We start from the raw sequence: 14,913 nt of genomic DNA on the forward strand, positions 1-14,913 counted from the left end.
TGAAGAGCTGACTGGTGAATAGCCGTTTTAGCTTTTCAGACTACCTTGTGCCTGTCACAGCTACTCGTTTCTGCAGTTGGAGTGTCGATGCAGGCTCAGAGAGCGTGTCTGTGAATGAGTGTGCCGGCATTCCCACAGAAGTCTGAGAGTCAGTGGGGAGGGTGTCTTTGGATCAGAGGGTTCCTTTGCTGATCCTTGGCCTAGAGGTGACTTTCTTACCTTGCTATTTCAAGGAAGTGCCTGAGGGGACTGAGCAGACCTGGGAAGCCACTTATGGCACAAGTATGAATTGTTCCACTCACTGCCTCCATGATGGGGTCACCTTAGGAAATATACCGAAAGCTGGAAAACTCGTGGGATATCATTCCCTTTACAAGGAATTACATGAGCTAGGACAGTATTCATCCTTTTTTTTTTTTTTTTTAAAGGCAAGTTATAATCATGGAGATTTGTCCCACTGTGAAATCCTGTACTTGGTGGGGGGGCAAGTCTATAAAAAGGCAGAAATCTCCTTCCTGAAACCTCATGACTCTTCTTAGAAATTGTGATAGCTGAATTTAAAATTTTAGCTAATATATGTGTGGTGTTTAATTGTAGATGTGGATGCCACTTGCAGCGACTTTAATTTTGGGACAGCCCTGCACATTGCAGCACATAACTTGTGTGCAGGAGCCGTGAAAACCTTGCTGGAGCTGGGAGCGAACCCTGCCTTTAGGGTAAGAGACTGAAGCTGGGGAAGGAAACCTCATGCCCTCCCCGGTGGAGGCTTGAATTCAGAGGCTGTTCCTGACTGAGCTCTTACAGGGGCAAGCGCCATCCGTTTTTGCTTCACATATGAACAGGATGATGATGTCTTTTACTTTCAATACATTTAAGTGACCCTGGGGAGTTTCCCTCCCCCTGAATTATATAAAACTCCCACTCAGAACAAGAGAGTCTTAAAGTGTCTTTCATTTAGGCTTCTGGCATATTTATTAAAAATTATCTGTTAACGACAAATGTCGTACGTGCTAACATTATTAAGTTCCTTCGAAAAGAATAACAGTGAAAGTAAATACAAAGTCCAAACAAATGTTCCTTTAATAATTAAGTAACCTCTTAAACTAGCCATCATGAGTCCAGGAAGTCACCTCTGGACCTTACTTTGAGAGTCATTATGGCAGCAGAAAATGGAGCTCTGCTTTTAGCTGTGAAGAAACCTTCTGAGGTTTGGAAGATAATGTTGCTCTCATTTATGTGTGTATATATGTGCCTGTGCCTGTGTGTGTGTATGTGTGTATATGTGTGTGTCTGTGTGTGTGTGTATGTGTATATATGTGTGCATATGTGTGTGTGCATGTGTGCATGTGCATACTTGTATATATTTGTGTGCAAAGCCCAGAGGTTGCCATCAAGTATTTTCTTCAGTTACTTTCCATTTTAATTTTATTTTTTGAGACAGGGTTTCTCTGTGCAGTCCTGGCTGTCCTAGAACTCACTCTGTAGACCAGGCTGCCTCTGCCTCCCCAGTGCTGGGATTAAAGGTGTACGCACCATCACCTGACTCCACATTAATTTTTGAGTCACAGTTCTCCACTGAACCTGGATCTCACTGATGATTCACCTCGTCTACCCAGCCAGGAAGTGCAGGGCTCCTCTGCCTCTGCCTTTGCCTCCCAGCACTGAGGTCATAAGCACAGGCCACCACAGCCAGCCTTTTATCTGGGGTCTAGGAACCACTCAGTGCTCACTTTATGAACTAAGCTATTTTGTCTCCCAGGCCCAGCTTCTTTTTTTTTTTTTTTTTTTAAATTATATGTTTCTTCTTACATACACCCCTCACTTTCCAGAGTATAAACTTGAGTGCCATACGTATGCTCATTGTATTTTCTAATTTCTTTTGAAATCTAAGATAAAATTAGTTCAGTATCATTCCAGGTATCTTATAGTATATTTTTTAAAAAGCTGACTTGAATTTTAAAGGCAAAACCCACACCAAACCAAATCAAAAGACAATTACAAACCGAGTATGTTCTTAACTCTCAAATGGCCTTTGAGGTCTTATCAGAGGAGAGAGAAGTCAGAGCACGGTTTTCAGTTAACAGCCCTGAACACTTTCTCACGGGGGCTAGGGTTTGGGTCGGGGAGCATGGAAGAAAGATGATTCAGGGAGATGAATGGTGTGGGGAGTAGGCAGACTGCACCTGGGTGCCTCTTGGGGTGCAGGTGTTGCAGCTTGCAGGGAAACGCTGCCAGCGTCACATGGGTATCTCCTGGTTAGTCATTCATCTCCCCACATCCCATTTTCTAACTGGGCTACTGACATCTCAGCATGTTTTTAGTTGGTTACTGCCTCTCCTACTATAATGTGAACTCCTCACTGTTTGCAATTAAGATACTGAAAGACCCCCGTTTCTGGGGAGACTCTCGCTCAAGTCCTGGGATGAACCAATGCCCCAATAACTCGAGAGAAACCGTTCTTGATGCAATATCGCATGAGGTTTAATCGGGTATCAGCATGCTGAGGCCGAGCTCGTAACCCACACAGGGGCAGAGGAGATCGACCCCCAGCAGTTGCAGTCGAGGGTTTTTAAAGAATAAACCGTAAAGTGAGGGGAGGATGAGACCACAAAGAATGGGGATGCTGAGTAAACATCGTAAGAATGGGGATCTCTCACGGAAAGGTTACAGGCTATCTTCGGCAAACATTCTTGGTCCCTTACACTATGGGTCAGGCGGCTGGGTGGGTCACCCAGTGGTCATCATTCTCTCAGGCTGAAGACGAAAGAGCAAAGAACTCCATGCTGGGCTTCGTGTCTGGGGGGGGGGGGTCTAAGAAACACATTGAGTTGGGGGGGTCTTACAATACCACTGGAGATTCTGGTTAAGTTTTTCCTGGAAAAAACCAAGTAAGAGACAGTTTTTAGGATGGGCTTTAAGTTATAGAAACACTACGTAAACCAAACGGGCTTCCAGCTGGCTGTTTCATCTTAGGGGAGAAACTCCTCCAGGATGCAGGGAACTCCTCGCTGTAGGGAAAACGGTGGGTGCAGCTTAGGATGCAGTAGATAGTGTAGAGACTGTAGGCTCTCCTGAAATCTGAGCTGCTGCATGGTGACCCAGGCGGGTGGTGGAGGTCACAGAGCCAGCGTGGCAATTGGTGGTGTGTAGTCACGTGGCCCTTAATGACAAGGACAGGTTTTAAGACAAACATGATGAGGCAGATATTTTACCTTTGTGTGACCCTTCATAAACTAAGGTGGCTGTGACTCTGGATCCGCGGAGGTGGCCCCTGGTTGACTAAATGTTATAACAAGTGTACGTGGATGTAGCTGGGACCCAGATTGGGCAGCCAGGCGTCCTGGTACCTCTGTGTGTGCTTGTGCAGCCGCCGTGTGGATCCATTTCTCGGAGCTGGTACTCGCCCTTCTCCATGTACAGAATGACATTTTCTTACCAGATCACCTCCCCGACTTTAAAATCTCCCCCCCAACCCCTGCCATAGTAGGTAGCTGTCTAGGGGCTCCCGAGTGTGAGGAGCTGAGGTTTTGCTCTTGTCTCTGGCAGAATGACAAAGGGCAGATCCCTGCAGAAGTTGTTCCAGACCCAGTGGACATGCCTCTGGAGATGGCCGATGCTGCAGCGATCGCGAAGGAAATCAAACAGATGCTCTTGGATGCGGTGCCTCTGCCCTGTACCAGCGCTAAGGCCGTGCTTCCAAACTCCGATCACACCACCAGCAGGGCCATGCTGACATCTCTCGGCCTGAAGTTGGGGGACCGTGTTGTCATCGCAGGGCAGAAGGTACAGTAAGTCACCGCAGTGCCTGAAGTTTGGGGGGGAAAGTTTCAACACCCGTGGACAGAAAAGTGCTCGATTAAAAATGTGAAGTTTGGATGTAAGTTTACTGGTGAACTTAACAGTGAATAGTGAATAGTTTACTGGTGAACTTAATAGTGAAGGGTTCTTTATTTGCACGGGAAGCAGTGGTGTAGAGAACTATTGAATGACTTTAGAGCCAGGAGCTGAGAAATGGCTTTGCTCTGTCTACTCTGAATTGTCCCTGCCAGTGGCTTCTGCCAGCCGAGCAGAGGAAACCCTCATTACTCTTCTGGGTGGCTTTGAAGTCTCACAAATAGGGAACATCAGATGCTTCAGACCTGCTAGTCAGGAGGTCAGCCAGCGCCTCTTTACATAAAAGCTTGATAGACAGAGCTGTGGTTTCTGTGTGACTGCCACGGTGGCAATGCTCTCTTTTCTTTGGATACCTCTTTTGGGAGCTTTTTTCCCCTGTCAGTGCAGGGACTCGGGCAGAGCCCTGTGAAACGTGGGAAGTGCCGCACTACTGAGCCACACACCATGATAGGCTTTTATTCTTAGTTTTGAGGTAGTAGGAATCCCCAAGTGTGGAGTATAATGGGGAACTCGTGCCTAGACATTAGCCTTTCCAGCTGCTAACATCTCAGTATCGGGCTGGGTGATGAAGAACCATGGATTTGAAAGCTTGATCTTCCCCCGGTAGGGGGAAATGGCTTCACAAAGGAAACAATTAGAGATGTGTTTTAAGTGAAGAGTGAGTGACATTTACCAGTTTACAAAAGAGTAGGACATCAGTCACTTCACTACTGGTTGGAATGAAAGCGCCAAGAATTTATTAATAGGTGGCTTTTAAAATGTATGGGTGGACAGCAAGTCTTCTTTGTAGCAGTCTTGTAACTATGTCTCAAGGGGTTTAAAGGGCTACTGTCTGTGCTGAGGTGAAGTTTTCTTGATGAGGGCTGAGGACTACACTTACCTGTGGGTATGAGGACCAATGTTGGATTGTTATTAGGGCTTGTGGTGATTTACATACAAGCAACATAGACAGACAGAGCAGGTTAGATTTAGGATATATAATTTTTTCCCCAACGATTAAGGAAAGAGTTTGAAAGAGACCAGGAAGAGTGTATGGGAGGGATGGAGGGAGGAAAGGGGATGAAAAAAATTATGTAATTGCATTATAATCTCAAAAATACAAGAAAAAGTTATTTTATTCACTTTTTGGGTTGGATAATTTTATACTCAAATAGAAGCATCTGTTGTTATGTAGCCAAGAGTGACTTCAAATTTCAGATCTTTCCTCTTCCCAAAAGCCAAGATTCTAGTGAACACTGCAACCAGCTAGTTTTATAGTTACTTTGTGTGTGTGTGTAAGAGAGAGAGAGAGAGAGAGAGAGAGAGAGAGAGAGAGAGAGAGAGAGAGAGAGAGAGAGATTGAGAATGTATCTGGGCATTGTGTACACAGGTGGGGGCCAGGGTGTGACTCAGGTTTCTTCCTCAGTTTCATCTCTCCTTGACTTCTTGACACCCATGTCTGACCGAAAGCCAGCAGACCCCAGGGGTCCTCTGCAGACCTGAGGTTATAGGTGTGTACCAGAGTGCCTGACCTTTTTAATGTGGGTGGTGGGGGTTGAACTCTAGTCCTTATGATTCTGATCACCCCAACCCCCTAGGGCTATGTTTTAAGAGCACCAACTGCATCTTGAGTTTCCTTTTTAAAAACTTACCGGTTACACTGCCATGCCCAGAAAGGACTCCTTTCTGTTGGAGAGCTCGTGGGCCTCTTCAGACACCCCTTGAGCACGTCTGTTGGGATTACTGGTTGTGCCCCATTCTGATGTCTCTCCTTTCTTCAACGCCCTCTTCACCGCTTCCATTTATGACCAGTGAGCGGGTTTCAGGACTACAATTCCACTGCCAAACTGTTTTGATAATATTAATTCCTTACCCTTTTCTATGTATATTTTAGAGGTTTTTTTGTTGTTGTTGTTAATTTCTATAAAAAAATTCTGCTGGGATTTTGAATTGAGCACCATTGAGTCTAGATCAGGCTGAGTAGATTTTATATCTTAAGCATGGTATGCGTCTGTATTCATATGGGTCTTTGGATTATTTAATCAACATCTGTGGTTTTAACCATTTAGGTATTACATACGATTTGCTAGGTTTAGGCTTAATATGCTTTTGAGGTTTGTGTATGTGAGCTATTGCTGAAATGCTATTTTCTCGTTCACTTCTAAGATATGGAAATAGTTGGTCTTTGGACACTGCCTGTTCTTAGCTCTTTTCCTTTGTAGATTCTTTGTAAACAAGCGTCTTGTCTCCTCTTCCCCCTCATCCTCTTTCCCCGCCTTTACCACATCTTTCTCCAAATGAGGTCTCACTGTCTTGCTCCCTGAGGATTTAGTGTAGATGTCATTATTTGTCAAGCTGAAGAGGTCCTCAACTGCCAAATTATGGCTTTCCTTAAAGCTGTCACCATGGAAGGCTGTGGCAGCTGGTTGTAGGTGTCTGTGTCTTCTTTTCTACCCATCTGTGGGTTATGCCAGGTAATTCCCTCCCTCATGAGCCTTGTGTCTCATTGGAAACCTTGCATGTCACCGTGGAGTAGTCCCCTTACTACTGGGTTTGGTTGACCTACATGTGCTGAAGATGCTTGTTTGTGTTTAAGTGGGAGATTGGGCTGTAGTTGCTGTGTCTTGGCCAGTTTAATGTCAAGGTAATGTTGACATTAATGCCTTGGGAAGCCGTCTTTTCACTCAGATTTTAGGAGAGCTTGTATAGAGTTTGTATTTTGCCTGTAAATTTTTGGTAGAATCTACCACTGAGGCCATCTGCCCCTTGGGGACTTTTTTCTTCTCACAGTTTTAAATTACAAATTCAAGCTTTAGCTTTTTTTTTTTTTTTTTTTTTTTGGAAAGTTCGTTTCTTTCAAGCATTTGCAATGACATACAATGATATAGTCGGACAAGCTGTTTGCAACATTGTCTCATCTTACGGCTGAAGGTGCTGGTCTTGTTGACAATGTTGCCAGTTTGTGTCTTATCTCTCCTTTAAAAAACTGTTTTCTAGTTAGAGGTTTGAGACTTTTTATTCTTCAAAGAATGTGTTACTGGTTTCATTGTTTTTTTTTCTCCCGTTCTTAGTTTAATATTCAGCATTGACCCTGTTTCTCAGGCTTTGGGTCTTCATGTTAGTTTGCTGAGGTGGGAATTCTGATCCTCGATTTTAGGTAGTGTCTGAGGCTCACATTCTTCTCTAAGCACCACTTTTATTGTTTCCCACACATTCTGACATTCATTTCCATTCAGACTATTTATTAATTTTCCTTATTAGGAAAAAATTCTAAGTTTTACCCTTTTACTCTGGGCTATTTATCCTTGCTACCTGGTGCAAGTGCATGTCTCGGAGATTACCGTGTATCTCCCTTCCAGTGGTTTGTAGTTTTAACTCTGTTCTGCCTCAAGAACATATTTTGTGTGATTTCTGTTCCTTTTTTTTTTTAATTGATTTAGAATTTGTGTTTGTTTTTTATTGTATGTGCGTGGGTGTTGGGCTTGCATGGATGTATGTGTGCTATTTGTGTGATCTACTCTTCTGGCTCAGCGGAGTACCTCAGATTTCATGGAATTGAAGCTCCAGATTGCAGTGGGTGCCGGGAACTGAGCCTGGCTCCTGTGGAGGAGCAGTCAGTGCTCTTAACTGCTGAGCCACCCCTCAGCCAGTTCCTCTGCACTTGTATGCTTCTGTCTGGGGTGGAGGTCTCTGTAGATATCAGAATGGATTTGCAGCTGGCTTCCCTTTTCTGTAGCCTCACTGATTTCTGGTCCGCTCAATCGGCTGGCAACTGAGAGAGGTGAGCTGAGTCCCACCACAACGTGGACTTTTCTTTTCAGTTCCGTTGGGAAAGAACTTTACCTGGGAAGGATTCCATGTCTTTCTGACAAACCCCTTTTCCACTTAAAAAAGTATTAACAAAGCCTTACTCTAAAGTCTACTTTGAAAGACGTAAAAAGCAATATTATTAAGAATAGAGTATTTAGAATTACTAGTAAGACTGAAAACCTGGTTTGATTTATATTTTCTCTAGGTTGGAACATTAAGATTTTGTGGAACAACGGAGTTTGCAAGCGGGCAGTGGGCTGGCATTGAGCTGGACGAGCCAGAAGGGAAGAACAACGGCAGTGTTGGGAGAGTCCAGTACTTCAAGTGTGCCCCCAAATACGGTAAGGCTGAAGCCAGGCTGAACCCTTCCTTGCAGTTTTAAACTAAGCCTTTCCCTGGCTCCTCGTGTCACATAGAAGAGGATGTGGGCTGTGGATATTCAGTTGCAGGAGCTGGGGTATCTTGTTTACACTGATGGGAATGCTAGAGAGGCTGCTGCTATAGAGACAGGGTGGTTGGAGGGGGAAGGGCCCTGAGCTGTTGAGAGCGTTCTGCCAGGGTCAGCCTGGCATTGGGCCAGGCAAGGCTCACCCTCCCCGAGGAGATAAATGCTGGGAAGACGGTTGTGTTTTCTCAGAAAGGAGGAGTGAGGTCATTTGCTGATGTAAGGAGAGAGGCACGGGGATGTGTGGAGGTGAAGAGAGAGAGAGAGGGGCCTGGAGCAGGTCACTTGAGTGCAGCAGACTAGACAGGCATGCGATACCAAAGGCCGACCATAGTCACGTGCACACGAGTGAGTGGGCTGCAAGACTGAGTTCTCTTCTCACCAAGGCTTGTCAAACTGTTTGGGAATAGGTACCAACTAAGCACAGAGTCTGGTTTACCAGGGTTGTTTCTTCTGAAATGTTCCACCAAAAGAAGTCTGCACCAGAGCTGAGGCCAGATAGAACTGAGAGACGAGAATGACAGATGGTAGAGGCTGAGGTGGCCAGGGAGAGAAATGAGGGTGTGACTGGGAAGAGAACCCAGGAGAACACCTTAGGATCTGTGGTTCCCGATTCTAGGGCCAAGGATTGAGCAAGGCTGTGGGGATTTAGAGAGCCAGTTAACAGGGTTCCCAGGCACCTGGCTGTGACTGCTCGATAGGGAATGTGATGGATTTGGCTTGTTCTTTAGGGGAGGAAATCTGCCTATCTGTCCTGGTATTCACCAGGACTGATTGTGTGTGCTTGCGTGCGTGCGTGCGTGCCATGAAGAGTGTGAGAAGTTGGGAAGACAAGTGAGAGCGACTTTGACTGTCCTTTCTCACTCTGACAAATGTTTGTTTTGATTCATTCCTATCTGCTCTCTTTCCATCTTCCTACATCCCCCCTTCTCTGTTTTCCTCTCCCCTTCACACACTGTGTTGTCCATGTTCCCTGATGCTCTCTCCATCGTCGCTCAGCTCAGTTGGAAGTGGAGACAGCACACTGGTGACACTGTGAGGCTTGGGGTCTGACTGCTGGGGCCAGGCCAGCATCTCCTCAGGGCTGGGGCGGGGTCATCCTCACTGGTCTGTTCCTCTTTTGCCTCTATGAAATGGAGACAGAATCCCTGGGGTTTGTGTAAGGATGGGGCATTGATAGATATATAAACTACCTGGGCGGGGATTGATCCCCCGTCAGCACAGAACACATCCTCGATCAGCCAGCTCTTATCAAGCTGCCAGGATTTCTGTTTCTTTCTGTCACACTTGTCTTTGTGTGTGTGTGTGTATACATTTACTTACTTACATAAAGGATCAGTGTGTCAGATTTGAAAATCATAAAATAGGAGAAGAAAATAAAATCACTCAAATATTTTTGATGTCAAGTAATTTTTCTTTGACAGTTTTAAGTATTTAATATATTTTGACCACATTCATTCACCATTCCTTTCTCTGACTTTTCATAGTATCTAGTTTATATATTTGTTCTGTTTAATAACTGGATATCCTATTATAATCTGTGCAAGTCTTTGTTGTATGAAATGTGATTTTTTTTAATTAGGTATTTTCTTCATTTACATTTCCAATGTTATCCCAAAAGTCCCCCATACCCCCCATGATTTTTTAAAATTATTTTATTTATTTACATTCTAGCCATTGCCCCTCCCTTCTGGTCCCCCTCCCACAGTTCCTCCTCCTACTCTTCCTCCCCCTTGCCTCCAAGAGGGTGCTCCCCTCCCACCAGGCCTCTCCCTTCCTTGGGGCCTTAAGTCTCTCTAGGATTAGGCACATCTTCTCCCACTGAAGCCAGACCAGGCAGTCAGTCCTCTGCCATATATGTATGTGCTGGGGGCCTCGGGCCAGTCCGTGTATGTACCTAGTTGGTGGCTCAGTCTGTTGGAGCTCCAGGTTGGTTGAGACTGCTGGTCTTCCTATGTAACTGCCCTCCCCTTTAGCTTCTTCAATCCTTCTCCTAATTCAACCATAGGGGTCCCTGACTTCAGTCCAGTGGTTGGCTGTAAGTATCTTCCTCTGTTTCAGTCAGCTGCTGGTAGGGCCTCTCAGAGGACAGCCATGCCAGGCTCCTGTCTTCAGTCTCTTTTCTATTTTTGTCCCTGCAGTTCTTTTAGACAGGAACAATTCTGGGTCAGAAATTTTGACTGTGGGTTGGTAACTCTGTCCTTCTACTTGAGGCCTTGTCTTTCTACTTGAGGTGGACAGACACTACCTCGAGTTCCCTCTCTCAGTAGTTGAGCATTTTGGCTAAGTCATCCCCATTAAGTTCTGAGAGTCTCTCACCTCCTGTGTCTCCAGAGAGCATCTCCTTACCTCCTCCCAAGCTCTGTATTTCCATCCATTCTCCTGCCACTACCCCCCCATGTCAGATCCTGTTCCCCCCCCTTTCCCTTCCCTCTCCCACTCAGATCCCTCCCTCCCTCTGCTTCTTGTGATTATTTTCTTCCCCCTTTTAAATAGGGTTGAAGCATCCTTTCTTGGGCCTTTCTGCTTGTTACACTTCTTACGGTCTGTGGGTTGTATCCTAGGTATTTTGTACTTTTTGGCTAATATTCACTTATTAGTGAGTACAAACCGTGTCTATTCTTTTGTGACTGGGTTGCCTCATTCAGGATGATATTTTCTAGTTCCATCCATTGGCCTGCAAAATTTATGATGTCCTTATTTTTTTTTTTTTTTAAGATTTATTTATTTATTTATTTATTTATTTATTTATTTATTTATTATACGTAAATACACTGTAGCTGACTTCAGACACCACAGAAGAAGCATCAGATCTCATTAAGGATGGTTGTGAGCCACCATGTGGTTGCTGGGATTTGAACTCAGGACCTTCAGAAGAGCAGTCAGTGCTCTTAACCACTGAGCCATCTCTCCAGCCCCGATGTCGTTATTTTTAATAGCTGAATAATATTCCATTGTGTAAATGAGTCACATTTTCTGTATCCATTCTTCGGTTGAGAGGCATCTGGGTTGTTTCCGGCTTTTGGCTATGACAAATAAGGCTGCAGTGAGCATAGTGGAGTATGTGCCCTTGTGGTATGGTGGGGTATCCCTTGGGTATATGGCCAAGAGTGTTATAGCTGGGTCTTCATGTATATCTGTTTCCAAATTTCTGAGGAACCGCCAGATTGATCACCAGAGTAACCACTTTGCAATCCCACCAGCACCGAGGAGCGTTCCTCTTTCTCCACATCCTTGCCAGGATGGGCTGTAACTTGAGGTTTTGATCTAAGCCATTCTGATTGGTGTGAGGTGGAATCTCAGGGTCATTTTGATTTGCATTTCCCTGATGACTAAGGACTTTGAACATTTCTTTAAGCGTTTCTTGGTCATTTTGAGATTCTTCTGTTGTTGAATTCTCTGTTTAGCTCTGTACCCCATTTTTAAATTGGGCTATCTGGTGTTTTGGAAGTTAACTTCTTGAGTTCTTCATATGTTTTGGATACTAGCGCTCTATCAGAGGGCTGTGTATGTAGGGTTAGTGAAGACTTTTTTCTCAATGTGTGGGTTGCTCATTTGTCCTATTGACGATGCCCTTGGCCTTATAGAAACTTTTCAGTTTCATGAGGTCCTATTTTATCAATTGTTGATCTTAGAGCCTGAGCCATTGGTGTTCTGTTCAGGAAATTTCCTCTATGCCATGAGTTCAAGGCTCTTTTCCACTTTTTCTTCTCAGTTCAGTGTATATCTAGTTTTATATTGAGATCCTTGATCCACTTAGACTTGAGCTTTGTGCAAGGTGATAAATATGAATCTTATTTTCATTCTTCTACATACGGCCAGTTAGACCAGCACCATTTATTGAAGATGCTTTCTCTTTTTCCACTGTATATTTTTAGCTTCTTTGTCAAAGATCAAGTGTCCATATAGGTGTGTGGGTTTATTTCTGGGTCTTCGATTCTATTATATTGATTTACTTGCCTGTCTCTGTACTAATACCGTGCAGTCTTTATCACTATTGCTTTGTAGTACAGCTTGAGGTCAGGGATAATGATTCCCCCAGAAGATCTTTCATTGTTGAGAATTGTTTTGGCTATCCTGGATTCTTTGTTTTTCTGTATGAAGTTGAGAATTGCTCTTTCACACCCAGGGCAGGTGTCAACCACTTTATGTTAAAAAGTGAGATTGTCAGCAGAGTCTCATGGATTCCTTGACTCTCATGGCTCCAAGGAGATGCAAGCGTGATAAAGCAGAGTGGGGGAGCTGCCCCTGGACCCTCTGAGGACTTGGAGGCAGGTTATGATGTCCGGGTCACGTGGTGGGTTGTTTAAAACGTAAGGCTGCCCTTCTTGCTGAGTAATCTACGGAGTTAGGGCATTGCTAAGGCGCCTGAGGTAGAGCGCAGGGGAGTTGGAGATCCCCTGACAGATCAGAAGACATCAAATTAGTTTCTTCTCAGGCGGTTCTCTCTTCTCTCATCTCCACCTTTCTTATGCTTCTGCTCTGTGCCTTGAGTCTGTGTAAGCACTGTGACTCACCTCAGGCTTACTTTGTTAGCTTTGGCAATACTGTTTCTTTAAATTGTGGCCGCTTAATAATTGAGTAAATAGTTGTGGATACTGTTACTTTTAGGCTTTCTAATAGTTAACAAAGTAAATACATGTGTCCTGCTTGATAGATTGAAGCTCATTCAAAAGCAAGCCTCCCTCCTCTCCTGACATTTCCCGGGTTCTTTGGAGGCCCAAACCTTTCTAGAAGTCCCCCAGCCTCGTTTCCTGATATTACTGTTTATGCTTGAAAAGGATCTATGTATATGGATCATTCTTGATTTTTCCAGTTCTAGACATCTATTGACTTTGTCCTGTGAAGGGAAAGATTCGGTGTTCTTGCTTTGCCTGTCGGTTTCTTTCTTTCTTTTTTTTTTTCCATTTTTTATTAGGTATTTAGCTCATTTACATCTCCAATGGTTTCTTTCTTAGTTGCTGGTGTTTGTGGAGCACTCAGAGAGGACTCACGGGAGGGGAGTACAATGAGCACCTCCATGTGACCGTGTGATTCTTTCTATCCCACTTCACGTGGAGTTTGGGATTCGGACCGGGAGACTGTAGCTCCTGTCCCCTTAGTATCTTGAAGGCTGTGTTATCTAATGTAGAACTTGCCTAACTTTTACTGTAAAGGCCAGAGAGGGCTCCTTTGTGTGCCTCATGCTCTCTGATGTGACTGCCCAGCGCCATTGTTACAGTGAATGAGCAGACACAGACAAATACACAGATGGACCCAGCTCTGTGCCAGGGCAACCGCAGAGCCCAGTGGTGGCCAGGTGCACGTGGTGGTAGCTTGTCAGCCTCTCTCCCCCTCTCACAAGCTTCCATTTTTCTCCTTTAAGAAATAAATTTCCCTTAGAATTTATACCATTTTTATTCATTGCTGACGTTTTAATGGGACTAAGCACATTAAACGAGACACATTTATCTGAGAATGCATTGCTTTTTTTTTTTTTTTTTTTTAAGAGAATAACTGTGTGTGCTTCTTTTTAGTCAACCTCACAGTTGTGTGTCAGCCTCTGGGGAAAGCCAGTGGGTATTCTGGGTTGCCAGGCAGCAAGGGTGACTGCTCACTGTGCTTGCTGTGGACTATGCATCCAGCCCTAGCTTACCTCATGGATTACCTAAATGTGATTAATAATAATAATAATAATAATAATAATAAATGAAGACAAACAGAATCCATGCAAATGAGGAATTGTGTGTAATATAATTCTTTTAAGACATTAGAATTAAATATTTGATTATCCTTTGAAACAAATATATTTCTCTATGGAGAATTTCAGAGATTATGAAAGAAAACTACATTTCCCCTGAAATTGAGAAGGAGCTGGAGAAATGGCTCAGCAGTTAAGAGTACTGACTGCTTTTCCAGAGGTCCTAAGTTCAATTCCCAGCAACTACATGGTGGCTCACAACTATCTATAATGGGATCTGATGCCCTCTTCTGGTGTGTCTGAAGACAGATACTGTGTACTCATATAAATAAATAAAAAAAAATCTTTAAAGAAAATAAGAGGAGAAGGAAGGCGGTGGTGCTCTACACCTTTAATCTCCGCAGACAGAGGCAGGCAGGTTTCTGTGAGTTCAAGGCCATCCTGGCCTACAGAGCAAGTTCTAGGACAGCTGGGGCTACACAGTAAAACCCTGTCTCTAAAATCCCAAAACAGACAGAAAGAAAGAAAGAAAGAATGAAAGAAGGAAGGAAGGAAGACAGACAGACAGACAGAAAGAAAGGGGACTTTGGGCCAGTGACATCTCCTCAGTCTAGTGTGTGCTGAGTGTGCTGAGGTCTGAGTTTCACCCCCAGCACCACATGAGGTAGATGAAGTGGTACACACCTGCAGTCCCAGAAGGAAGTGGACACAGAAGGATAAGAAGTTTAAATCCATTCATGGATATATAGCTAGTTTGAGGCCATGATGGGTTACATAAAATCTTTTTTTTTTTTCTTGTGTAGCACCACAGTAACGGATACATTTATTTGCTTGGCACATTTATATGGTGCCAAGTGCTTTTCTTTTTATTTATTTTTAAATTTTTTTATTTTAAAGTTTTTTTCATCTTTTTTATTAGATATTTTCTTCCTTTACATTTCAAATGCTATCCCCAAAGCCCCCTATGCCCCCACCCTGCCCTGCTCCCCAACCCACCTACTCCCACTTTCTGGTCCTGGCATTCCCCTGTACTGGGGCATATGATCTTCGCAAGACCTAGGGCCTCTCCTTCCACTGATGGCGGACTAGGCCATCCTCTGCTACA

General features: G+C 44.2%; 1 protein-coding gene across 22 annotated transcripts in view; it reads left to right on the forward strand.

Moving 5' to 3' along the window:
- Clip4 (CAP-GLY domain containing linker protein family, member 4) overlaps positions 1-14,913 on the forward strand; it is a 94,537-nt gene that overhangs the window by 33,285 nt on the left and 46,339 nt on the right. For all 22 annotated transcript variants that reach the window (NR_073185.1, XR_385397.4, XR_003952214.1 and 19 more), the window contains exons 6-8: positions 598-716; positions 3,547-3,783; positions 7,889-8,024. Coding sequence is in view for 17 of the 22 variants with exons in the window: in XM_030250146.1 (XP_030106006.1) it covers positions 598-716; positions 3,547-3,783; positions 7,889-8,024 (492 nt within the window). In the remaining 5 variants the exon portion in view is untranslated. The remainder of the gene's footprint in view (positions 1-597; positions 717-3,546; positions 3,784-7,888; positions 8,025-14,913) is intronic.

Source organism: Mus musculus, chromosome 17 (genome assembly GCF_000001635.26).
Source record: "Mus musculus strain C57BL/6J chromosome 17, GRCm38.p6 C57BL/6J".
Lineage (NCBI taxonomy): Eukaryota > Metazoa > Chordata > Mammalia > Rodentia > Muridae > Mus > Mus musculus.